General features: G+C 38.5%; 1 protein-coding gene across 1 annotated transcript in view; it reads right to left on the bottom strand.

Moving 5' to 3' along the window:
• FRAS1 (Fraser extracellular matrix complex subunit 1) overlaps nucleotides 1-26196 on the bottom strand; it is a 425053-nt gene that overhangs the window by 259705 nt on the left and 139152 nt on the right. The window contains exons 3-4 of the mRNA XM_060654809.3: nucleotides 11272-11379; nucleotides 3254-3346 (exon numbers count right to left, since the gene is read on the bottom strand). Coding sequence (XP_060510792.3) covers nucleotides 3254-3346; nucleotides 11272-11379 — 201 coding nt within the window. The remainder of the gene's footprint in view (nucleotides 1-3253; nucleotides 3347-11271; nucleotides 11380-26196) is intronic.

Below are 26196 nucleotides of genomic sequence, written 5' to 3'. Positions count from 1 at the left end.
GTTAGTGTCACAGACGGCAAGGCGAGCAGACCTCTCTCCTCTATTCAATCGAATGTGGGCACTAGGGCATCACCACTTTTCTTTTTCGGTGAATCTCCACACACTATCTTCTCAGACCTGACATTATCTAGTGATGGGATTCAATTAGTAAAAAAGGGAAAGAGAGAGGATTAATGGTCCTCTTCCCTCCCTTTCACAAGCTAATTTGTGGGGCAAAGAATAGGGAAAAGCATTCCAACGCTCTTTAGGAAAACATATTTCAGGCTTGTCTCCCTGAATGGTTGGCAAGGCTGGGCAGAGATCCAAACACTAATTTGAAGGGATAGCTTTCGGGAGGTCATGGATGAAATAGTCCCCCAAATGCTGGCTGTAATAAGCCCGTGTAAGACTCTCAAATAACCTGGAGTCAGCCAAATGGCTCATGTGTTTTCCTCACTCCAGGGAAGATGTCGGGACTTGTCCTGACTTGTTAGAAGGCTGGTTGTGTAATAAGCTGTTTACCCTGCAAACAAAGGTGGTCCTCTAGTGAGGCCAGGCTGTTTCATTAAAGGGTGGCCTCCTCATGCTGTCCTGGGCTGGACCCATCCTTGACTTTCCTTTGCTTCAACCCTGTTCTCTTGAGACAGTACCACTTCAACTAATTCCCCTCCTGCCACATTCACTCTATCCTACAGACTCTTGTAAAGCCCTCTCTTAGGAGAAAGCTTTCACCGTGGATCAACATTCTAAAGTTCTTAAAATACCGGGCTATTTTGTAGCTACAGGGAGCGCATCTCCATGACCTGCCCTATGGGATGCAAGCCAGAGGCTAAAGAGAATATTATTGCTGTTCCATGAGAAAGGAGTGCTCTGGACTGCTTCCTAAGCAAACAGAAAGGGTCAAAAACAAACAAACAAACAAAAAAAACCCAAAACCCTCAAAGATTCAGGAAAACACCTAGTGATACAAGCAACAAGGTGAGAGTTGGAGCAAACCCAGACAAGTATTTAACCCACAGAAGAAAACAAATAATATTAAAAAGGCTTTGGCAAGAATCTAGGGGAAGTGAAAAAAGTGAGAGGAAGGAAGGGCAGAAAAGCAAGAAACATGATCATTTTAACCTTATTAAGACTAAAATTAGGAAATTTTTTTTGTCTCCGCTTAAAAAAATCATTATTCTATCTCTATTTGAAGAAGTAGACCACTAGAGATTTTTTTCCTTCAAAATAGAGTTCCTGAAATTCAGCTTTTTCTCACTTACATCAAGTACCAGAAATATAACATTTTCTGAGGAGTACGTTTTGAAAGTTGCATATGGGAAAACGACACATGGATATGTTCTTACCCAGTTTAGAGCTTTCCGTGTGATGTAATACAGCAGAATGGGGTAGGGGGATGGGGGAAGAAGGAGGGCTTTCTGAACTCTTCCAGAGAAAGCTGGAGGACAAGAGGATTTCATTTCTTAACTAATCCATCAGCAGATAGGTGGTCCTAGAACCACCCAGCCACATAGGTCGTTGGTCAATGACCAGCATGCCATTGGGGCAAGGAGATTGATAAGTTGGAGAAGGAATTTGTTCATTGTTTGAATCCTGCATTGATGTTTACTGAGCACCCACTCTGGGAAAAGTTTAGCGTTAAGTTCCTGGTTAGGTGGGAAGCAAGGAAGATCACTACAAAGATGCAGAAAATACTGTCAATGTTCTCAAGCATCTTAAACCAAGATAAGAAGATTGTGCATGTGCAAAAATATAACACAAGAGAACAAGTGATAAATGTCATTAAACTACAAAGATTTATTGAATTCTGATTTTCCATGTCCCTAGTATCCTCACTCACTCGAGACGTCTGATTGTCCCCTGACCTTGTTTTGGATACTAGGTGCTCCTTCATTTGTGAGATTCAGCTTGGTGCTTTTGACCTTGAACCACACACCTATTCAAATCATTATGACCTGGCATTACTTCCACCACCATTATGCTCTGCAGCACTTTCCATTTCACAGGGGCCCCCTTCAGCAGCAAGGTTTACACCACTCCACATAATGCAGACTGAATTGAGCAGCAAAGGGTGATATGTGGTATGAAGACATTCCCAGCATAGATCCTGCTTGGGTGTCTTTCAGCAACACATTGTGCAGAACTGAAAGAGTGGCTTCCTCAGGTAATTAGGAGACAGTGGCTCAAGGGAGATGATCCTGTCCCACGGGGAAAGTACACTATGCTCACCGAGTTTTAGGTACACACTCTGAATAGCAGCCTAGAGTGGGTATATCAAATCCCACTAACCTGAATGGGCAGAGGCATTAACTTGGGGAGGGGTTTGTATCAGGTGGAAGATGAGGATTAAAAGCAAAGAGCCTCTTTCTACCACATTCAACATCACCTACTGCCTCAGGGTAACGTTTAGGTGTAAGTAAAGATGAACTGTATCCATTCCATTTTCATAAGTCCTATAAGAAACCTTGCAGTTGTACTTTTTAATCAGTACTTAATGTCTATAAATTAATCCTAAAGGATCTGGAATGAAAAGAACTTTAGGATTGATTTCTAGTATTGTGGTTCTAAATGGGGGTAGGTGAGCATTTTGTCCCTTAGGGGAAATTTGTCCATGCTTGCAGACACGTCTGGTTGTCAGGACTTAGGGGTGCTTCCAGCGTCTATATAGTGGGTAAAAATCAGGAATGCTGCTAAATATCCTACAAGGCATAGGTCGGCCCCACCACAAAGCCTAAAATGTCAATAGTGCTGAAGTGTAGAAACCTTACCGTAATTGAAAGAGCCTTGAATTAGGAGTAAGAAAACCCAGGTTCTAGGTCAGGTTATACCACTTATTAGTAACAAGACATTGGGCAAGAACCTTAAGCTCTTCACAATTCAACTTTTTCATCTACAATACAGGAGTAATAAGATCTGCCCTATTCACTCACTGAGGGTTGTTTGTAATTATCAAAGGGAAACAATATATGTGATACAGAGACAAGGTGGTAACTTCATTATTCAGCATCACAACTTCTTCAATCAGCATTGTCGAACTACGCTTTATAGACACAAATTCAATCTACAAATATTTACGTAGGACCTATGAAATTAGTAGAACCATTTTAATTTTATTCAAGAAACCCAAATGTCTATGGAAAGTCAAATGGGCCTCAGGTCCTCTACAGCCCAGGCAAAGAAAAAAACCTCTCTTGTCAACACAAGTTCAGCATTCAGCTTTCCCTTGTCAATGATCTACAGGCATAGAATCAACCATAGGTCAGAAAACACTTACCGCATAGATTTTCTTTTCATGATGGCAAGATCCGGAAGTCCTCAACACACACTCAGGGCAGCACTGGTTGGCAGCTATTTGAAGCACTTCTCCCTGAGCATTTAAAAACAGCTCAGTGTAAAACAGCAGCAGGAAACACACTCACAGTGGCTCATGGGACCCCAAGTCATCTCAGATACACTAAATTTCATGAGTTTCCATGGGTGACAACAGACAGGATAAACCAAATAAACTGACAAAAAGGATTCTCTCTGTCAAGATGAGCTTTTCTCAAAGTTAAAACGAACCCTCCTGTGAAAGCAATTTCCTTGAAAATTGTCTACACCTCTTCACATGTAATGAAGTGGAGAATTTTATTCGCTAGAAATGTTCCATCTGAGTGTCACACAAGAAAAGAAGTTGGGGTGAGAGAAGAGCTGTATCTCCCTGAAAAGTTTGTTTCCCTCTGCTGAGAAGAGAAGACTTGGGATGAGGGTGGGGGTGGGGTGGCCACAGAACTGGCAGGTCTTCTAGCTACCTGTGGAGGCCTGCTGCAGCTGGTGGGGGGTGGGGAGGGGGATGAAGTTCTGATGTTCACTTTTACTGAACAGAGTAGCAAGGCACATGGGGCAGGGGACTGACAAAGCTGAGAGAGGAAACAGCATTGTTGTGAAGATATCACATGTACTGCAGAGAGCCAGCTAGAGTTCCTGGACTCCAATAAAGATCTACATTGTTTTTCAGGGCTACTGTAATTCGAATAGTGCTTCCTATCGAGATGCGATACTATCAAAGGGACGGGCTACTACGTGATATCCCGGGATCTCCTGGGAAGTTGTCATGTTAACTAACCATCCATTTGCCACTGTGAAGACTCCATCTATCCAAGCGTTATTAAAACTGTGGAGCAAAGAGCATATGTTTGTCTTTGGGGCCCAGTGATCCTCTGACTCATCTTGCTTTTCCACTTAGAAATCTTAGCATTTCAACAAGTCTTAAAGAAGTGACAGACTGGGCAATGAGTGATTTTGACCAAAAATGGTAAGAGAGCCTGCATTAGCCAGGAAATCACAGCTTGTGACCAGAATAAAAGTCTACAAAGAATTCATCCAGTAGAATGAAAATATGTGTGTGTGTGTGTGTGTGTGTGTGTGTGTGTGTATGCATGCATGTGTGTGTATTAATGTTTCTTTGATATTTGAGGTTTCTTCCATTTAAAAAAATGTACCTACAAGAGAATTCTAATTTTATGTAACTACATCCACAAGAGTGGGTGAGAAATGGGACTAAGATTTTACCACTGTTAATCCACAAGACAGATAAATACAATTTTATCTAGCAACAGTGATCACCAAATGCCTCCTATTTGCTTGACAAGAGATAAAATATACAATATGGGGTTTTATAAAATTATTCATACTATGCAACATTAGTGACTTTTCAAAAAAGTGCTCTCTGAACCCAAAAGGAAACTACACTTGTCTGATTTTCACAGTAAACTGTAGAAAACATATTAGCTTAATTTGCATTAAGAATTTCACACAGATAGAAAATAAGGTAATCCAAGTGTTGTTTATATTCTAACATGGAAGCAGGGAGCAAGGAAGAAAGGCAGATAAAATCAAGGACCATTTTATGCACCCAAATTAGTTTTGTTTTCTATAAAAACTGATTTTTCAGATTGGCCCTCAAAACTCATTTCATAAATATAATATTATTTATTTGTGAACATCAGTGGGGGGCCCCAGCTTGAGTCTAACTATTGAACTTGTGGTAGAACATAAAAGAGGTGATTGGGTCTAAAGGAAGAGCAAAAGATTTTGCATGTGGGCGCTTAGAGAAGGAGAGACAGAGTTCTTGCTTCATGACCATGTAACCTTGCATAGCCCTGTGAGCTGTGAGCTGCATGGAACACATAAACCTAGGGTTTGCATTGAGGAACAGTGGGAAGTAACTGTATGCGTAAGAGACATCAGTGAAAATTGCTAGGGTTTCTAGGCAAGATTACTTGCATAGGATCTACAAAAATCAACCAACAATAATTATGATGATCATTTGGTAAAGATAGCTAACACTTAACTGAGTACTTAGAATAGCCAGGTACTCTTGTAAGCATATACATGTATGTGCATATACATATACATATATGTGTGTATGTATGTGTACATATGTATTATGTTTGTATATACACAATATATAATTCTCACAACTTAATTAGGTAAATAGTATTATTAGCTGCATTGAGGTTTGCAGCCAAAACCCCACATGTAATATGGTGTTCCCTTGCATGGTATTGCCCTCCTCTATACATATATATTCTCCAGAAATCCTGAGGAGAGGATTGGTCCCCACAGGACTGGGTTAAATAATTAAGGTTCTAAATACCTCTGTTCTCTTTTTCTCAATATTTTTCTGTCTCTGTCTTTCTCCTTATTCCTAGGTAGCTAGCTCCTCAGCTAGCTATTCTAGATAGATATAGGAACTGGATATAGAATCTGTTACGTATGGATAGGATGGATGGATAGATAGATAGATAGATAGATAGATAAATTGACAGAAAAAGAAGAAACATGTATCAGAATTTCCATTGACAATAAATTATTTCCAGTCAATCCACGAGTAAAACAAATTGTAAAAGGACTTTTAAACATTTTTAAAAGATGAGAGTAACAAAAGTTATTTATTAATAATAATAACTTAGGGTACAATGGTGATTCATTAACCTGTGCCGTGAACTAATGTAAGTATACCACAGCAGATTTGAATAACAACACATATTGCTGAGAAACACAAAGGAAAACTTAAAAACAACATGGTAGAGTAGAAATTATATTCGGTCATGAGTCAGGGCCTAAGGTATTGTCATGGCTGGACCACTTGCTAGCTCTATGTCTTTGAGCAAGTGACTAAACCCCTACAGGTTTTGTTTCTTTGTCTATAAAATGAGAAAGTCTGACTAAATGAATTCCAAAGGACTCTTGTAGTTCTATCACTCCATAATCTATTTCATTACTTAAAATAAAGAACCCAAGTGCTCTATGATATACTCACATGATCCTGGAGTAGGAAATTTCTTATGGTTGGATCATTTGGTCCAACCCTCTCATTTTACACAGAAGGAAACTCCTTAGAGTTTCGCAGTCTTCAATTATGTCATTCTTTTTATTACTATCATTCACCAATTTTCTGATCACTCTTTCATATTCACTCACTAAAGACTTGGCTCCGAGGTCGCAGTTTCTTTTCTACGCTATGTCTAGATATAATTCTCGACAACTTCAATGTCCATGAAACTGGCATTCTATCCTTGTACATTCTTAACCACTTCAATTCAAACAATCCTCCTCTCCGCTTCACTTGAGTCCCCCCCATGGTCATGGTTGACCTTGGGACCTATCTACACTCCAAATTATTCTATAACAGAAACCTTCAACTCTCTGAATCTGAACCTTCTGGACTTTATCTCTCTCTCACCCTCACTCCCACCATCTCACGTCTTTCAGCAGAACGACACTTTTTTCCCTCGAAGTCATTCAGCTCCCAAATGGCCTCATTTTCCTATTCATGTTAGCCTCAATGCCCAATCCTTACTGTATATTTTTTCTTTCTCTCCATTGATATGGAAAAGCCTAACCCAGGATCTATTCCACAATTTGTCATTTCTTCCGTTATACCTGGCTAGTAAACATTGATGAGAAAATTATCCCATTATGCAGCTTGGTACCCGCACAGGTTCCTGGTGTCGTGCTCCATGGGCCCTTAATATCACGCACACATACTTTACCTCAACCTTGGTCAGTCCCTTTCTCTCCTCAGTGACAGCTCCTAACATCCACTCTCTTTCTGCTCCCAACCAAATCTCAAAATCTTCACAAAGTCAGATTAGATATGAACTACTTCAGTTTCCTGTCCCTTTTTTTACTTACAAATCTAACTATATCTGTATCTGTCCATGTCTCTTTCTTTCCAGTTTTAGAGAATGAGGTTGGCCTCCCTACCCCAACCTCTGGATCCCACACACTCTGCTTCCTAAAAACCACTCCTTCTAATTCATTCATTCTGTCTGTCCTCCCTACCCCATCTCTCATATCATCAGCTTCTCTCTCTCTTCTAGGTCACCACCCTTTTTCCTCCTAGCATGATCATGTCTGTATCATGCTAATATCAAAAATGAAAACAAAAACAAAACCCTCTCCCTTCTCTTGTTTGGTCATTCTGCAAGTATTGACGAAGCGTCGTACACTGTGCTGTTCGATGGGCTGCAATCATGAAGAAGACATGGTTTTTGCTCTCAAGAAGCTAAGAGTCTGGAGGAGGAAGCAAACAAGTAAATAGGCATTTGCAGTCTACTTAAGAGCTATAAGAAAAGCAGCAACACAGGAAGGCTCAATGGTTAGGGATGAGAGGTTCAAAGAAGCTTCACAAATGACTGGTGTCTGCCTAATGCCCCATTTCTCTCCTTCTAGTCTCAGCAAAGCTCCCTGCAAGAGCAGCCTTTACTTGGCTTCCTTTCCCTACTTTCTATTCACTCAAACTTCTGTGATATAGCTTCCTCTCCCACCACTCTACTGACACCATCTTCCAGGTGGCCTGTGATTAACACTGTTGATACAAACTCCTTCTGGAAACTCTCTACTCTCCTGGCTATCATCATACTGCTCCCTTCTCTGGCCACTTCTTACCTCTTACCTCTTTGACCACGTCTCTTTAATCTTCCTAAGATCCCTCTTTTATGTTTACCTCCTTGTAAATGACTGTGCTCCCCAAATTGCATCCTTGATCTTATACTCTTTCTTCACAAAATCTCTTTATATGAGCTCATTAAATCTAAAGGTTTACACTACTGACTATATGCTAATAATACCCACACAATATTTCCAACCTTGCCTTCTCCTCTAAGCTTTAGACTCATATATGGGCTCCCTTTTTGACATGCCCACCTGGCTTCTCCATGGACATTTCAAACTCAACGTTCCCTAAAGTGAAATCATCATTTCCTCCCAGACAGAATGCTTGTCCTCATTATCACATATTTTCAATATCAGTCAGTGGCTCAGCTAACAAATCATCAAACCATAAATATGGGAGTCATATCTCCTTTTCCTTTCCCTCACTCTTCTAACTTCATTTAGTTCTGCCTAGTTATCCCCTAAATGTTCTTGAACCTGCCCTTTCCTCTTGAGCCCTACACTACTGGCGCCCTGATTCAGGTGCTCATCCCTTCATCTAGATTATTCTCATGGCCTCTGAATTGATCTCCTCGTTTCTATGCATTATCTTAGAAAAACCAAAGAGATCTTTCTTAAAAGCTGGAAATTATACCCACATGTCTGAAATCTTCATTAGTAATCTATTATCTTAAAAATAGAACCCCAAGCTCCATAGTACAGCATAGTACAAGGCTTTCCATAACCTCGAACTTACCAACTCTCTAGCATGATCTCTCATTCATTCATCCAATCGGTCAAAAAATATTTATTGAGTGCCTACCATGTGTCAGGTGCTATTGTAGGTGCTGAGGATATACAGTGAATAAAAGAGACAGTAAACAAGAAGTATCAGTAAAATATATAGTATGTCAGATATTTGTGCCAAGAAGAAAAATAAAGCATGGAGGAGGAATAGGAAATGTGTGGTGGGGTAGAGATTTGCAATTTTTTTCAAGTTTTAGTTATTTATTAATTTAAGAGAGAGGGAGTGGGGAAGGGAAAGAAGGACAGAAAATTCCAAGCAGGCTCCATGCTGTCAGCACAGAGCCCAGCATGGGGCCAAACTCACAAACCAAGAGATTATGACATGAGCCAAAATCAAGATTTGGATGCTTAACCAACTGAGCCACTCAAGTGCCCCGAGATTTGCAATTTTAAATAGAATGACATTAGTGCAAGACTTAAAGGAGGTAAAGGAGGTAAAGAATCAAGTGATTGACATATATATATATCTCCAGAGAATGAACAATTTCACCAGGAAAAGCAGTACAAAGGCCCAAATGTCGAAAGTGTGCCTGACATATCCAGGAACACCAAGCAGGCTTGGTGCCTGAAGCAGGGTAAGCAAGGAAGAAAACAGTAGATTAATTAAAGCGGTACAGTAGTACTTTACAGGACACTGTGAGCAGTTACTCTAAGTGAGAAAAGAAGCCATTGGAAGCCATTGGAGGAGTTTAAGGAGAGAACCAACATGATATAGCTTAATTTTTAATAGGATAACGCTGGTTGCTAAATCAAGATTACAGTGAAGAAGCAGATCCAGAAACAGTGAAACAAGAGGCTAGAGTGAGAATACAGACAAAAAAAATGATAATAGGTAGAACCAGAGCTAAGAGCAGGGAAATTACATTTGGGATCTACGGTTTTATGAAGAAAGCTGGGGAGTTGCTAATGCACTGGATGTGAGATGTAGGAGGTGGTGGGGAGGTCAAGGATGATGCTAAGTGTTCTGGCCTGAGCAACTGGGAGAAAGGAGTTGACATTTACTGAGATGAGAAAAATTAGAAAAGCAAATTGGGAAGGGACAACATCATGTTTGGTATAGAACAGAAGTCAGAAACTTATTTTCTGTAAAGGGCCAGATAATAAATATTTTAGCCTTTGAGGGCCACATTTGGTCTATGTCACAACTACACAACTTTGTCCTTGTGCTATAAAAGCAGCCACAGATAACACATAAACAAATGAGTATGCCTGTGTTTCAACAAAATTTTGTTTATGGACATTAAAATTTAAGTCCATATAATTTTTATACCATGAAATATTGTTGTTTATCTTTTTCCAACCTTTTAAAAATGTAAAAAGTGTTCTTTTGTTGTAGGTCATACAAAAACAAATGGCAGGCCAGATTTCATCTGCTGAGCCCTGGTACAGAACACATTTAATTTTCAGCAATATGATCAATATCTTCCAACATTTCATTCCAGGCTTCTTACAGGATACCACAGCTGTTCACGTGCAGCAGAAGAGGGTGTATCTTCATGGCCTTTATATGACCAGCTCAGATTCTGACATAACATGCTAAGCAGCAAAGTAGAGATCTTTTAGGAGTATTGGCTCCATAAAATAGAAAGCCCCATATTTACAACAAAAGATTATTAAATTTACTAACACTGGATGTACACCCAGCTTCTCAGAAATAAACCCATGAAGAAATTGAGGGCTACACTGAAAGGTAGAAAGAACCTTCCCTCCAACGTTAGAAACAAACAGAAACATATTAGCGCTAGATGGCATAAAGTCTCAAGATTCATTATTATGGGGGGGGGGGGAGAGAAAGAGAAAAATAAACTGTACCTGTGAAATTGACAGAATGCTTTTTAAAGAAAAAAATTTAGTCTTCTCCACAAAGTTTCAAATGTTCAAATTTGAAGCTTAAGCTTTTTTTTAATAGATTCACTTTAAAAAGAAAAGAGTCAGCACCTGGAAAAAATATTCTAACAGGATAGATGTGTCAGAAAAAAACTGAAAATTTTTAACAAAGGGGAAAGGAGGAAATATCTCTCATATACTTGGTCAACCAGGAGATTTCTCAAGTCAAAGGTCTTAGTGAGCTCAATGGCAGCACAATAATGTCAGTGGGAGAACAAATAGTATTTTTGGAAAATCATCTTCAAGAAGTCAATGATGACTTTCAGTCCATTCAATGGCTTGTAAATGTTGTGGTGATTATCAACAGCTTTGGCACTGGTCAGCCCCAGGGAACTCTCTGGGCAGCAGATGATTAACTGCATAATCATGGTTAGGTTGCTTAAAATCTCCAGGCTTCATATCCTCATCTGTAAAGTGGGGATAAAGATACTTGCCCCACATGATATTAAATGGGATAACGTTTGTAAACCTTTCACTGAGTGCCTGGTCCAGAGTAAATTCTCAATAAACAGAAATTAAGATATTCTTAGATGTGATGTTAAAATTCTCTTCTGAATTTCGTAAGGCTTCCAGTTAGAGATTGGGATAGATGTCAGAAACAAACAACTGAAAAGATGCAGAAACCCTAATCTTCTCTGACTTTACCTGTTCATTGAGGATACAATTAGGATGACATACCTTTTCAAAGGCACACTGAGGGTTTCTGCAAACAGCAGGTTTGCAGATAACGATGTTGCCATGGCAACGGCAGTTCTGGCATGAATCAGGCTTCCAAGTTGTGGCATCCTGCAAGGAAGCATAAGCTTTCAGTTAAAAACTGATCAGTCAAGGTATGAGCACAGCGAAGCAGCACCATCAACAGCCCCACAGCCTAAACAATTAAAAAGCAACAGAAAGTCACAGGCACACACAGTGCTTGCTGGGCACTGATTAAACCCTGAGAGGCAATAAAAGCAGTATAATCCATTTCACCACAGTCAGCCCACGTAGCCAAAAACAAGGGCATGCGGCAGAGAGCTGTCGATACCCAGAGTGAAAAACATCGATTGGCCTGAAACCTCAGGAGGACACGCTGCTCCCTGACTTGAAGTTTCTCTTTGTTGTTAACTAACAGAAACCATCGGAGCATGTTTAAAGGAAAATGACACTTGGACTGGGAGTAACCAGCATCCTAAAAGCAGGATTTGCCAGTAGATAACATCAGCACCTTAGACTTCACTTTCTGTCTCTTGCATACTGCATATTCTAATGCTCACAGCACAAGGACTTGGGTAAGTAGTTCAATATTTTTGAAGCAGATCAACCAACATATTGAGTAACTATTGTATGCCCAGATGTACACTAAACATACTGGGGTACAAAAGAAGCATGCATATGAGCACAATCCATAAGATTCTCACAAATTATTATGGATTATGAACATGAGGGCCTTTGACTTGAACCGGGATGAGCTGGGACTTCCCCACAAAAAAGCGGAGACCAAGTGGGATAGTTAATGTTATATGTCAACTTGGTTAGGCTGTAGTGTCTTGTTCTTTGGTCAGACACCGCCTACATGTTGCTAAGATATTCTGTAGATGTAATTAACATTTACACTCAGTTGATTAAGTAAAGGAGATTACCTTCAATAACATGATAAGCCTCATCCAATCAGTTGAAGGTCTTTAGAGCAAAAATTGACGTTTCTTGGAGAGGAAGGAATTCAACCTCAACAGTAAAACATGGAATTCTGCCCGAGTTTCCAGGCTACCAGTCTGCCCTACAAATTTCAAAATTTCAGACTCGTGACTGCAACTTCAAATCTTGCCTTAATTTCCAGCCTTCTGGCCTGCCCTACAGATTTTGGACTTGTCAGTCCTCACAACTGCATGAGCCAATTCCATGGAAAAAAAAAAAAACCAAACCCATATATATATATATATATATATATATATATATATATATATATATATTTAAAGATACACATATGTCTCCTTTTGGCTCTGTTTCTCTGGAAGACCATGTCTGCCATACCAGTGCTAGCACAGATTTACATGGAGGTGCACAACATTTCCAAGCACAAATGAGGTCATTCTTTCACACCGAGAAATGGTCTTAGAAAATGTGCTTCAAACCCAAAGTCATTTAAGAAACACAAAATATATCCGAGGTAAGGTAACATTCCCAGTGGCTAATTCACAAAAACTCTGAGCCAAAGCAAATGAGTACTAGAACCTGATTTGGAATACCTCTGAATTTCTTTCTTTGTTTTTTTCTTTTATTGTTATAGCACATGCCTCTGAAATTGACAATACTGTGCCAACTACAGTCTCCTCTTAAGCGAAAGAGCAATGACAAGTAGGCAAGGAAAAACAGGTTTCATTCCCTGTAATGTAAACGATGTAATATATGTCCCTTGCTGATTTCGAGAATGCAATATCAGTTTCAAGGTATAGGATAAAAACGACAACTTCACAAAGCCAATGGCCACCATTTATTGACTATTATCTTATGCTGACTTATGCATGACTTTGGGAGCAAGAAACACTGATAGAGGAGGCATTTGTAGTACTGGAGGTGGGTGGCCTAGTTTGCTTTCCTGACCTCTGCCATCATTCTAGAGGGCTGGGCCCAGCAGAGAGGGAAGTAAGTGCACACTTCTCTGAAAAGCACTGACATGTGTGACAACTCTGTAGTGCTGGCACTATTATTAGGACTATTCCCACTTTACGAATGAGGAAACAAGACATGAGAGATTGAGTAATTTGCTCAAATCCACAAAACTCTAAGAGATCTAAATACTCAGGGTCAGGAGCCAAGCTGCCTGGATTTGAACCCTGGTGTCACCATTCACAACAGTGAGTCTGTCATGGGGGCGCCTGGGTGGCTCAGTTGGTTCACCCGCTGACTCTTGATTTTGGCTCAGGTCAAGATCTCAAAGTTTGTGAATTTGAGCCCCATATCAGGCTCTGTGCTGATGGCATGGAGCTTGCTTGGGGTTCTCTCTCTCTCTCTCTCTCTCTCTCTCTCTCTCTTTCAATCTCTCTCTCTCAAAATAAATAAATAAACATTAAAAAACCAAAAAGAACAGTGAGTCTGTTATCAAGTTAAGGTGTCTGTGCCTAGAATTTCTTATCTGTAAAGTAGTAATGATAAAGTACTTAACTCATAGGGTTGTTGAAAGGATCAAATGGGATGATGTATTTAAAGAGATCCGAACAGTGCCTAGAATTTACTGAGGGCCTATTAAATGTAATATATTTTTAATCCAAAAGCTTTCTAAGATGTCATGATCATTTAGCAAACATCTCCTAAACATTTTCTTTTCTCAGAGTGAAAACAGTCCCATAAGTACCTGACTTCCCCATCTTCCCACATCAGGCCACACAGGTAAAGCAGACTGAAATTATTATTTAATTAGGACCCTAGGACTGAAAGGATTCAGGACATTGCAGGAGAAGGGAAGAATGAATCCACACATTGATTTTCAAGACTACTTAGGAAATTGGAAAAGTCCCTGTGTCGCTGAGCTGACATAACCAGGAATCCATGTCTTCCTTTCATGCAGATATGGGATGGCATTACCACCTCCATGGACTCCCTTCAGCTCAGTACGGCTCTAAGGCACAGTCACCTTCACTCTCTCTAGGCCTGGCATTCTTACGCCAGGGGTCAACTTCTTCTCTGCATGTCAATTGTTGTCTCAGAGGCCCCAGACTCCGAAACAGTCCATTATACTTGTTAGCAGCTCTCAGTCACTGCACTTGGCTTACTGAACTTTAAATAGGATCCTCTAAAAACATGGAATATTTTACTTTCACTCATAGAAGCATAATTTTTTTCCTTATGTTAATTCAAAGTTAAATTTATCTGGGCCCAAGAGGCCTTCCTGAATGTGTTTATGAATCTGTCTTCCTATCAGACTATCACTCTTTAAAGAAGGAGATCTCATTTTATTCCTCTATATATCCCCTTCACCAAGCATGGTTCCCGAGTGCTGGATGAATTAGTTAATGAACAATCCTGAGTACTTGTTAGCCCTCAAGAAAGCATCTCTCCCTGAAAATTGAGATATCCCAGTTAGAATGCAAGATCTTGATAAAACAATGTTTAAGTGACAGCACTACAAAATCCCCATAATGTTGATGGCTATTACTTCACTGGAATCAAACCATGTTTGAAAAAATTTTTCTTCATCTGGCCATCGGACTTATCAAAAACTTCCTTATATTGATGTCCTAATAGAGTAAGTAATTTATGGCTAATTTAAAATAAAATGAGCACTTGACCAATGCCTGGATAGATAGCCATATATTTTTCAGGTCTAAAACTTTACGAATCAATTTCTACGGTTCCATAAAATTGCTTTATGAAGGTAGGGATAGGAGAGTTCCTCAATAGCTAAAACTTTGGATAAAGCTATAAAGTCCAAAGAAATAACATTGTAAAGTAAGTTTTACAGATTTTCCATGTTACTGTTGCAATTCTGTTGCTTTATAATCCTTTCTTGCAATCTAACACACTCTGCAAAAGAAGTCTTAAAATAGTTTTTCCCTAGAATATAGATTAAGGTGTTAGATTATGACAAACCTAAAAAGCTATCGAAATATAATCTGCTAATGAGTTTATAATATTTTAATAATATATGAATCAAATTCTCTTATAGATAATACGGTGTCTCCATCTACAAATATCTTAAAGTGATAGCCAAGTAATTCAAGAAAAATAAATTATTTCACTTGGTTAAGTATTTATTGAACATTTGATTCATGCTAAAAATATACAGTGAATATATCCCTCATCAGTACTAAAATTTCTGGGGGGAAATTATTTACAGTATTCTGTGAGAGCAGTTATATCAACTGTCAACATAAATTTTCTTCAATTTGAATAGTATAATAACCCTATTTTAATTATTAATTCGTCTCATTTTAAATTCCCTTGGTTTCTCAGACCAAAAATGAGAAAAAAGAAATAAAGCTCACCCAAAGCTGTGCTTTCAAGTTACAAAATAATATGTAGAATATAATGCCATTTTTATAATAAAAATATACTTATGTGCATGGAAACAAAATATGGAATTATATAAGGTAGTAAGTGAAGGATGGTCATTCTCCAGTATGGACTGTAGGTAACTTTTTGGGTTTTTTCCCCTTTATCCTATCTACAGTTTCTATTTTTTCCAGTAACAAAAATATATAATTTATGTGATTTTTTTAGCATATTAAAATTTTCTAGAAAAGCTTGACCAGTATAATAGGCATGTATATTTCCCATTTATTCAATAAAATATTTCTTTAAATAAAATAGTTTCACAAAAACCTCAGCTTCTCGAAGCCATCTTTAGGTGACTCAATGCTGGGATACAGAGCTGATGAGAAACTCTCAGGTGGGGAAACATGGACCAGGACCCCTGGCTTCTCTGGGTGGTAGGATAGCTATAGGCGGCTTGGGCATCAGGTCCCTATACACTCATATTCTGGAAGATGATACAACACTCTCGCTTTTATGAGTTTCTTTTCCTATTTTGATAAATCTTCTTGGCATCAAGAATTACTGAGTCTTCTGTCCTTATGTTTAGCCCTTGGGAGACCCAAAGCTTCCTTGAGTCAAATGGGAAGACCTAGCTGGAGATTGCATGGTGAGGGTACAAGTTTGGGACTGACAAATGAAAGCTGTTGGAATCACATTGGAGGAAGTGGGTGCTAACAGTCTCTCCAAGCACCTTCTGGGGAACAAGGTAGCTTGTAACTTGGAGCAAACCAGGCTCCAAAGTGGGGATCTTGAATGAAGATGGTTCAGGATAGGATTGTCATAACTTGATGGCACCAGATCATGCTTTTCTCCTCCTTAAAAAGTTCAAGTGGTAACTTATTTCTCTCCCTGATTTCATTTTCTACCCTCTCTCTGAAACCTTTTTTACCTGGCCCTAGCTATACTGGTTTTCTTTGCTATTCCTGAAACTACCAAGTATGTTCCCAGCTCAGGGCCTTAGAATGTGCCACTCTCTCTGTTTGGGGTGCTCTTTCCCCCCAAACATCACCATGACTTATTCTTTCATTTCATTCAAGTGGCTGCTCAAATACCACCTCCTCAGATAGTATTTTGCACCTATCTATTCCTTTACTTGGTTTTCTTCCTCGTAGTCACCACTTAACATCATATTATACAGTTGTTTACTAATGGTCTTTCCTTTTCCCACTAGAACATAACCCTAAAAGATCAGGAATTTTGTTTGTTTTGTTCACTTCTGTGTCCCTAATGTCTAGAACAGTATCTGCACATAGTAGATGAAACTTACATGATCTTTTAAAATCACCTTTAAAATATAAGGTAGAAGAACAACAACAACAAATATGTTGTATTCCTTTTTCTGCCAACCATAGGTAAATAGGATCTGGGCATTGAACTGGCATGTGGGAGGTGGAGTTAAATCAAACTACCTATCACATATTTAACAGGGAGCCATTTATCTAAACTTCTTGAGTTATTCCCAAACCTTCTTGCACTCAGTAAGATTTTTAAAAATTAATTGTGTTTCCTACTTGTCCTTCAACTCAAGAGAAGGCCACAATATTCAACTGGGTCTCATATCTTCATTTCTGGAGGTTTATTTTCTGACAAGTCTAGTTTTCAGAAAAGATAATCCATAAAAAAAGTTTCGTTGACCCAGCTCCAGTTCAGGCACGGAAATAATGTTCTTGTTTGTCAAGGAACCATAAAGAAACGAATCAATAACTTTCATAAGGTTATTTTAGAGTTCAATTCTTCTCCCCAAGTGCCCTTCCTCAGACAGCTTAGATAAACAATACCTTTTTCATTCAGTCTCATTTTAAAGTTCATGTAAAGCTCCTTATCCAGCCTCAAATAAAAAGGAGCAGAAGACACATATTGTTAAGGAAAGATAGGAGTCCTTATCTTTACATTAAATTCTCTTCTTTCAGGAGGAGCAAATGCCAAATGAGAGAGAAAATGGCAGACCACTTCCTGTCTGAGACCTATTTCAAAAGCTTGCTTCATATAAGGCCCCCTTATGGAGTTTGTTGTTTTCCACACCAAGGACCTAAATAGTTTCCCATTACTGCATCCTGGAGAGACTAGCTTGTACCTGATGTCTTCCTCCAGCTGTCTTAAAATGATAAACTCAAAGGCACCAGCTATAAGAAAATCAGTTTGGATACAGAAACAACAGCATGAATCACAGATGAAAAGACAGCTGCTACACATAACTGAAAATGTCTTTGTTCAACTGGCTGACAAGAGTCGCTGAACAGCATGCCAAGTTAACATCAAATTCCTGTACATATGTTTCCTTAGGGTAGTGTGGTAGCACAGGCAGGGGCAGGGGAAGGAAAGGGAACAAGTTCCTGCCATGTGCCAGTATTTCCGTGAGTCCCCCATACACACGCTAGCCTATTGGTCCTCCCAGCAACTTGTGAACAAAGTATCACTACCTTGTATTTTATAAAGGAGGGAATAGGGTGTCAAAAGACTGAAGGAATTGTCCACAGCACATAAGTCATGAATAGATCTGGATTCAAACCCACCCTTTTCTTCCATGCTCTACTATTGTCATATAATATCAATAACAATAGAATGCCTTCTATTGTATAGCAGTCTTACCAGTTCAAATCACGCTTACTTCCATCTCTCACTCTACAAGCCAAAATGAGGCACAAGAGGGCAGTGCTGCAAATCTTCAGAGGAAAGGACTGTGGGGTTAAGTGACTTATCTGCCTAAAATATTCCCCATGCCTGCAAAGCATATTCCTACCCCCTTTTAATCTAACTTCCATCATCATGTCCTCCAGGTCTCAGTTGAAATATTACTTCCTCAGGGAGGACCTCCCTGCCTCCTTGACTAAGGTAATATTTCCCTGCTCCATGTTCCCAAAACTTCCCCTACTTTCACAATGCAAGACTTACTTATTCCTCCCAGGTCTGTTTTGCCCAGAAAAGAAGAAGGAGAAAAATGGCACTTTCTGGAATCCAGACTCTGAGACACATTCAGATCTTTTATATTTCTCCCTAAAATATTGTGAGATAGATATCATCATCCCCACTTTACAGATGAGGAAACCAAGGTTCATAGGAGTTAGGTAATATTACCAAAGCTTATAAGTGATGGTACCTATATTTGAACCAGTGTCTATTAGATTCTGAAGCTTTTATTATTCCAACCATACCCACTTCTGTACCCACAGCCTTGGTCTGTGAACACAAGGGCATACACCACATTAACTCAAGCAGCAATATCAGGAAAGTAGAGTGGGTAAACGTGGGTTCAAATACCAACTCAATTTCTCCCCAGCTGTGGGATCTTGGGACAAATCTCTTGGCTTTTCTGAGTGTCCATTTCCTAACATATAATACAGATAAGACAGAACTAAAGAGAGAGAGTAAAGATGAAATAAATTAATATACTTTTTTTTAAGTTTATTTATTTATTTTGAGGGGGGGGGGGCAGAGAGAGAAGAAAAGAGAGAATCCCAAAGCAGACTTTGTGTTGTCAGCTCAGAGCCTGACATGGGGATTGATCCCATGAACCATGAGATAATGACCTGAGCCGAAATCAAGAGTCAGATACTTAATTGACTGAGCCACCAAGGTGCCCCTAAATTAATATACATGTTAGCACAGTGGCTGATACATAGGAAGCACTTACTAAATGTTAGATATGAGTTTGGTCACCTGTCACAACCTTAACCAGTTGATGATGGTATTTTCTGCTACAGGGAGTAGTTGTAACATTTAGAGCTTTAGAAAATCCTCCTGGAATCTCCAGTTTCCAAGATAAGGAGGAGTTAACTTTCCCATAGCTTAAATGTTTACAAAATATTCCACTAGAGAGTGCTGTGGAAACTACACTCCTAGAAGAGTATACCAAAAAAAAAAAAAAAGAATCTCTTCAAAATGTAGAATAAAATTAAATGCCCAGTAAATGTGCTTCATATTCCAAATTCTGAAGCAATGGAAACACAGTCTTAGCTCTGTAACTCTTCTATTTTTTACGCACAGCTTTCTATTTATTCTAACACAATTCTATTACAGTGAAAGGACAACCCAAGAACATCCAATGACAAAATAACCCTCATAAATTTCTAGAGATGTTACCTGCAGAAAAAGTTCTATAATGAATAAAAAGTCTGCCTCATATTTCCACTTTAAGTAAGTCAGATACTAAGGAGACCCTGGTATAGCTTAAGCTTATAATCACATTTTTCCCTCTAACAATTCAGCTCTTACACATTTCATTTCACACTCCTAAGGAAAATGAAGGAAAAAAAATACGCATTCAAAATATTTGCACATGAAATTAAATTACTGCTATTCCATTATATCTCGTATTAATATTATTTATTTTGTCTTCCTCTCCCACTAGATCATTATCATTTGTTTTATAATTTGTTGTTCATTTGTCTCCCTCCCTTCCCAAGAGTAGAGACAACTTCTTTATATATAGATAGCTTTGTGTTCCCATAGTGACTAAAACATAATAGGCACTTACAATGTTTTTGACTGAGTTAATGGATGGATGGATGGATGGATGGATGGATGGACATTCTCAAATTTGGATAATCACTAGCCATTTTGTGATGTAATTGCTGAAAAGCCAAATATATAGACAATAGCACTTCACTCCCCATGCTGCCCAATAAAAGTCTTGCTCCTGCAATGGCCATTTTCAATATGCACTATGTGAAATCCTGCCTTCTAGACTTAGGTCTCAGTCAAGACCTTTACTCTGAAATGGCCCCTCTATTTCTGACTGAATGCCAGGCTCACCTGCCTGATACTGCCATGTTCCAGCATGCCAACACTGCACGTATCATTTGAAGTTCTGCTGCATGTCCTCAACCCCTCTTTTTTCCTGTAGCCAGGCTCTTAGCAGTTGACCTAGTTAAATTGGCCATCCAATAAATGGCTGGGAGCTGTACTGACACTCACATTCAACCAGGAAAAGCCACATCCTAATATGCCTGTTTTCAGGCCTGAACAAGGCCCTGACTCAAAGACTTCATTACCAGCAACCTCATTATTTAATGTAAAGCAAGCTCTTAAACAGGGGCTACGCTGCCCTAAGAGGCATTTGAAAATTTGTTTTGAAGACTGAAGGTTGGGGTGCTACTGGCATTTAATGGATACGGATCATAAATTCTAGATTTCATGTCATGCAAGACACTCTTGCACAAAGAAAAACTGTCCCATTTCCAGATGACATTTGAATGTCCTTCCAAACATTCATGTCAGTGAAAAATCTGTTTATAATTACCTGGTTATTATCCTAACTCTGTTTCACATATAAACACAAAAAAACTTATTGGATAATAATATGTACTGAATTATCCAAAAACTTAACTATCATGTAACTCAAGGGAAGACTGTACTTTATTTTGTTTAGAACTTTATGAAAATAACAGAAGACAAAAAAAAAATTGTATTGGAAATTTTTTAGAAACTATGAATGTTTTATCAGATAACCAGTATCCCCAACCATAATTAATTGGAAATTCAAGAACAGCAAAATACAAACAAATGAGATTAATTTTTTTAATTGCATGCTGAACATAACTTAAAAGAATATTAGTTAAGTGAGGAGATAGCTCATTAGAAAATATCCAAACTGAGGGACAAAAAACAAAAAGTATTAGAAAAGAGCATGGGAGACACATGGAACATACTGTAAGGTTTAATATATAGGCATGTGAGGAAGAGATGACAGAAATGGGCAAAAATAAATTTTTGAAAAAATAACAGCCAAAAAATTTCCAAAACAAAGAAAAACATTAAGATTCAAGAAAGGATAAGACTATCAAGCAGAATAAATACAAAGAAAATAATACCTTAAGCACATTGGAGTAAGACTACTGAAAACTAACAGTAAAGAATAAAATCTGTTTTTCCTCTCTATTCCTCCCCACTTCCCCAGCCCCTAGCAACCAATTTCTATTTTCTGTTATATGAGTCTATTTTTTTTTATACTTTTTATTTTCATCGTTTTTCAAAATTTTATTTATTTAAGTAATCTCCACACCCAGCATGAGACTTGAACTCACAATTCCAAGATCGAGTTACATGTTCTTCTGATTGAGCCAGCCAAGTGGCTCTTGACTTTTTTTTTTTTTTTTGAGATTCCATCTATAAGTGATATCATATTGTATTTGTCTTTCTCAGTCTGGCTTATTTCACTTAGCATGATGCCCTCCAAGTTCATCTGTGTTGTCACAAATGATAGGATTTCCCTGTTTTTAAGGCTGAATAATATTCCTGTGTGTGTGTGTGTGTTTCACATTTTTTTTATCCATTCATCCACTGACTGTCACTTAAGTTGTTTCCATAGAGAAAAATCTTAAAGTCTATAGAGGGGTGGAGAATTATCTTCAAAGATGAACACTAAACCTGATAGCCAACTTCTCCACAAAAAAAATGATGGAAGTCAGGAAAAAAATCTTTGAAGTGATAAGTAAAAACAATAATCAATTTAGGATTCTATACCCAGCAAAAATAGCCTTCAAAAAATAAAAGTGAAATAAAAACATTTTAAATTAATAAAACTTATGAGAATTTGTCACCTGCAGACCCAAACATAAAAAAGTAAAGGAAGTTCTTCAGGAAAACAGAACATTATTATAGATGGAAACACAGTAATGTAGGAAGAAACTGAGAGTAATGGAAAAGGCAAATGTGTGGGTAAATATAAAAAATAACTGTGTAAAACAAAAATAATATTTTGTGGAATTTAAAATGCAGCTAATATAAAATGGATAACAATAACATCTAAGACTGCAGAAAAGTAAATAAGTTTAAAGTGTTTCAAGGTCCTAGTACTAGTTGGGAAGAGCTAAATAATTAATACATGTAATCTCTAGGATTACCACTAAAAGAAATAGTAAAAGCATGTATAACTAAAGAAGCTAACAGATGGGGAAATGAATTTTGTATTGATCCAAAAGAAGAAAAGAGAAAAAAGAAACACAAAGCAGGAGAACAAACAGAAAACAAATAGTAAGATAGTAAATATAAACCTTCAAATATCAATAATTATGAAAATGAAAATTAAAAGATTGTCAGACTGGATAAAAACAGTGAAATGGATCCAATAACATTGAGAGCCATTCTTGCAAAGTACCAATTGAACATCTCAAAGATAAAAAACCCAATTTGTATATGTATATAAATATATACATATTTGTACACGTAATTTGTATATGTATATAAGTATATACATATTTGTATACATTTATACCTCTGCCCCATCCAAGATGGAATTTCAGAGACTAAATTCTTCAACCATTCAAGTCACCAAGAATTTGAGGATCTGTCACTGTGCTAAGCAACTGGGAATTACAAAAAAATATAAACTGGATACCGAAGAATACAACCCTGTTCCTTACATATGCACTTGAACTTGAAATACAGTTGAAGAAGCAAGATTTTGAAAATAATTAGGGAACAAAGGAAAAGAATAATTGAAGAGAGAACCTAGTATGGAAAAAGAGCACTGGACTAGGAGTTAGAACCTGCCTTCAGCAAGCTGGGCACACTAGACAAGATTCTTCCTCCATAAATTCAGAGGCTAGAGCTCAGTGTCCATAATCTAGAAATGAATTCTGGAGTCATACATCTGGGGGGTAGAATCTAGCTCCTTGACTTAATAGTTACAGAACCTTAAACAAGATAATTTCCTGACTAAGCTTCAGTTTCCTTTTATATAAAAAAAATATAAAGATAATAAAACCTACTCAAGAGGAATATTAGGAGGCTAAATTACATAACACATTTTAGATTCCTCAGCACAGTGCCCAACACTTATAGGGTAGAGCAGAGGCTTCCAGTTCTCTATCCTTAGACCCTTCCTGTACTCCAAATAAATCTCTGTATGACCTCTGTTTGTCAGAGGGATCATCACTGTACATCTTTGTACAGAGGTCATAAAGCAGTTCATCATCTGCTTGATTTTTTTTCTCATGTGTGCATTTCATGACCATGTTCATCAATATACAACCACTCCTGATGTGCAAGTTACAAAGCTTACTTTTCAAAATAAGATACCATATAGATAATGCATTTTTTTAATCAAACACTCAACTTTCCAAACCCATTTTATAATGTCCATTTTAAAATGTCTTTACACAAGTTATATGTCCATGCAATACTCATGGCTACTTTTTACTAAATAACTATTATATACATACATTACATATGTATGTGTCTTATATATACATATATGTGTATATTACAGGTGTATATACATGCATATGTACACCTATAATATTCATATCACATACAAATATGTATTTACATGTGACATTTAATCCTTGCAAAAACCTTGTGAATTAATTATTGCTTCTGTTTTCAAAAAAAAAAAAAAAAGAAAGAAACCAAAGCTTAAAAAAAAAAAAAAAATTGGTGACTTATCATATAACTGGGAAAGCCAGAATTTGAAGGCAGGGCTGCTTAGTATCAAGAACCATGCTCTTTCAACTAAAAGATGATAATTCTGGAGAGGACAGCTCTCAACAGGTTTCTGTATAACTGATCACCTGACCTAATTGACTTTGGCTGCTGTCACCACCTCCACCCCACCACAGTGCAGCTGGCAAGGATTTCTGCACAGGAAGGAATCTGGGACCAACAAGGGTAACCAGCTCTGCCTCAGCAACCTTACTCTCAATATCTTACTCAAGATCTTAAACTTCGAAGGAAACAAAAACAGCTTCTCCTCTAGAAATGTTTCAGGAAGCTTTCTATAACGCCACATGGCATAATAAAGTAATAATGATATGGTAACAAAACTGTACCAGACAACACTGCTCAAATCAACCTTCTTAATCTTGGCAAACGAGAAGAGTGCATTACATAGCTGCTGCTATTTCCATGTCCTGGGTGAGTAGTGGAAAGTCTTCCAAAGTTCTAAGTCAGAGATGGTAGACAGGTTTTCTCACAGATGCCAGCTCTACAAAAAAAAAAACACTTAAAATGCTGTGTTGAGGAGGGTTCTGAAGCTCTGTCCAAGTAGGGTAAGTGGAAAAATTACTATTGCATGCCACGGGCTCAGGGTTAAATAGTGGGGAGGAGCAGAAGTTACCCATGCCATATGATCCCACATGCTACAGCCCACACAGTCTACCCTAAAATATTGTTCACCATTGTCACTCGATTCAGGAATTAAAATGGGAAAAGAAAAAAAAAAAGGAAAAGAAAAAAGCAAGCAAGCTCGGTTTGGCCAAAACCACTGATATGATTAACTTTAATGCCAAACTAATCAACCACATTTTACTTTTCTTATTTTTCCATTAAGCTATTCAACTCTTTCCAGACATGTAAACCTTTCCTCATTCATAACCAGTTTACAAATGGGCTTCTGTTCTGCATCAGCTACTGTTCCCAAGAACACTCTGGCACAGGCCACGACTGGCATATGGGGTCAGCATCTTCACCTCTGGGAACATGGATTCCACCCCCATCCCAAACCAAGAGGAAATTAACTGCCAGTTCTGATGGGAATGACATATTGACTAAGTACTTAGACCAAGCAATCCACTCCTGCAGTCAGCAAAATACACAGTGGTTGTATTCTCTAACAACATAAGAATGCTTGATTAGATTTGCCTCAAACCTCACTGTTTGCCAGGAAGCCACTGAAGAGAAGCAGGGATCAGGTGTCTCCAAGGAAGACCCTCCCAGGGTTCACTGTGAAATCCAGAGGCAGAACCCAGAGCAATTACACTTCTGGTACAATTACCGGCATCACCCACTCCCTGCCAACTGAGGAGACTTGGCAGCTGAATAATACAGCTTTCATTTTACATTTCCACTCCAATTAGCTGACAGTACTAGTCAATTGGCTGCATCAAACAAAAAGCAAGAGAAGTTGAAAGGCCTCTGTGTGGTTTACAGAGCTGTGCCTTAGAGAACAATGAAGAGATGAAAGGGACTGAAAAGAGAATTAGGGGACCCACCGCAACAAAAGGGCCAGCTGCAAACAACCCACAGGTGGGACACATGGTTCAAGTGGTGCACCGGAGATATTTAAGCTTAACACTCATCCCACCTACTGTCTGTTCTACTAATGGCAAGAGAATTCAATCACTGCCCCTGTAAGGTCTGGTTGGGACTTAATAACATTGCACAGTATATATGCATACAAAAAAGCACACATTCTCCTGAGAACTACCCTCTCCCGTCCTACCACACAGTCCACATTTACAGAGAAATTACTGAAATGAATGCAAAGTCCCGCTAGTGCTTAGGGGCTGTGAAAGGAATAGAAGACAATGAGTTTCGGGGTGGGTGGTAAGGGTTCACAGTCTCACCGATGAAATGCACACAGGAAACAAGGAACCATACAGTGGACAGCAGGGACAATGGGAGGGTGCAGCAGTGACTTTGAAAACTGAACCATCAGAATGTGCTGACCAGTGCCAGGATCCTAGGTGGATCCCACAGAGGGGTTCTAATAGATTCCACTGGAGTTCTCTGAAGTTCTGGCTGGAAAACTGCAGTAACTCTTCCAGAGCTGAACAGAATCAACCAGGGCCTCAGGCCCAGTAATAGTCCACACTGAACCCGGCAAGTTTCCACATGCTGCCCCGTTCTCCTATATTCTTCCAGAGCTTAGAG

The sequence above is a fragment of the Panthera onca genome, chromosome B1 (genome assembly GCF_046562875.1).
Source record: "Panthera onca isolate mPanOnc1 chromosome B1, mPanOnc1 haplotype 2, whole genome shotgun sequence".
In the NCBI taxonomy this organism is placed as follows: Eukaryota; Metazoa; Chordata; class Mammalia; order Carnivora; family Felidae; genus Panthera; species Panthera onca.
This window is presented reverse-complemented; position numbering and strand designations above follow the sequence as displayed.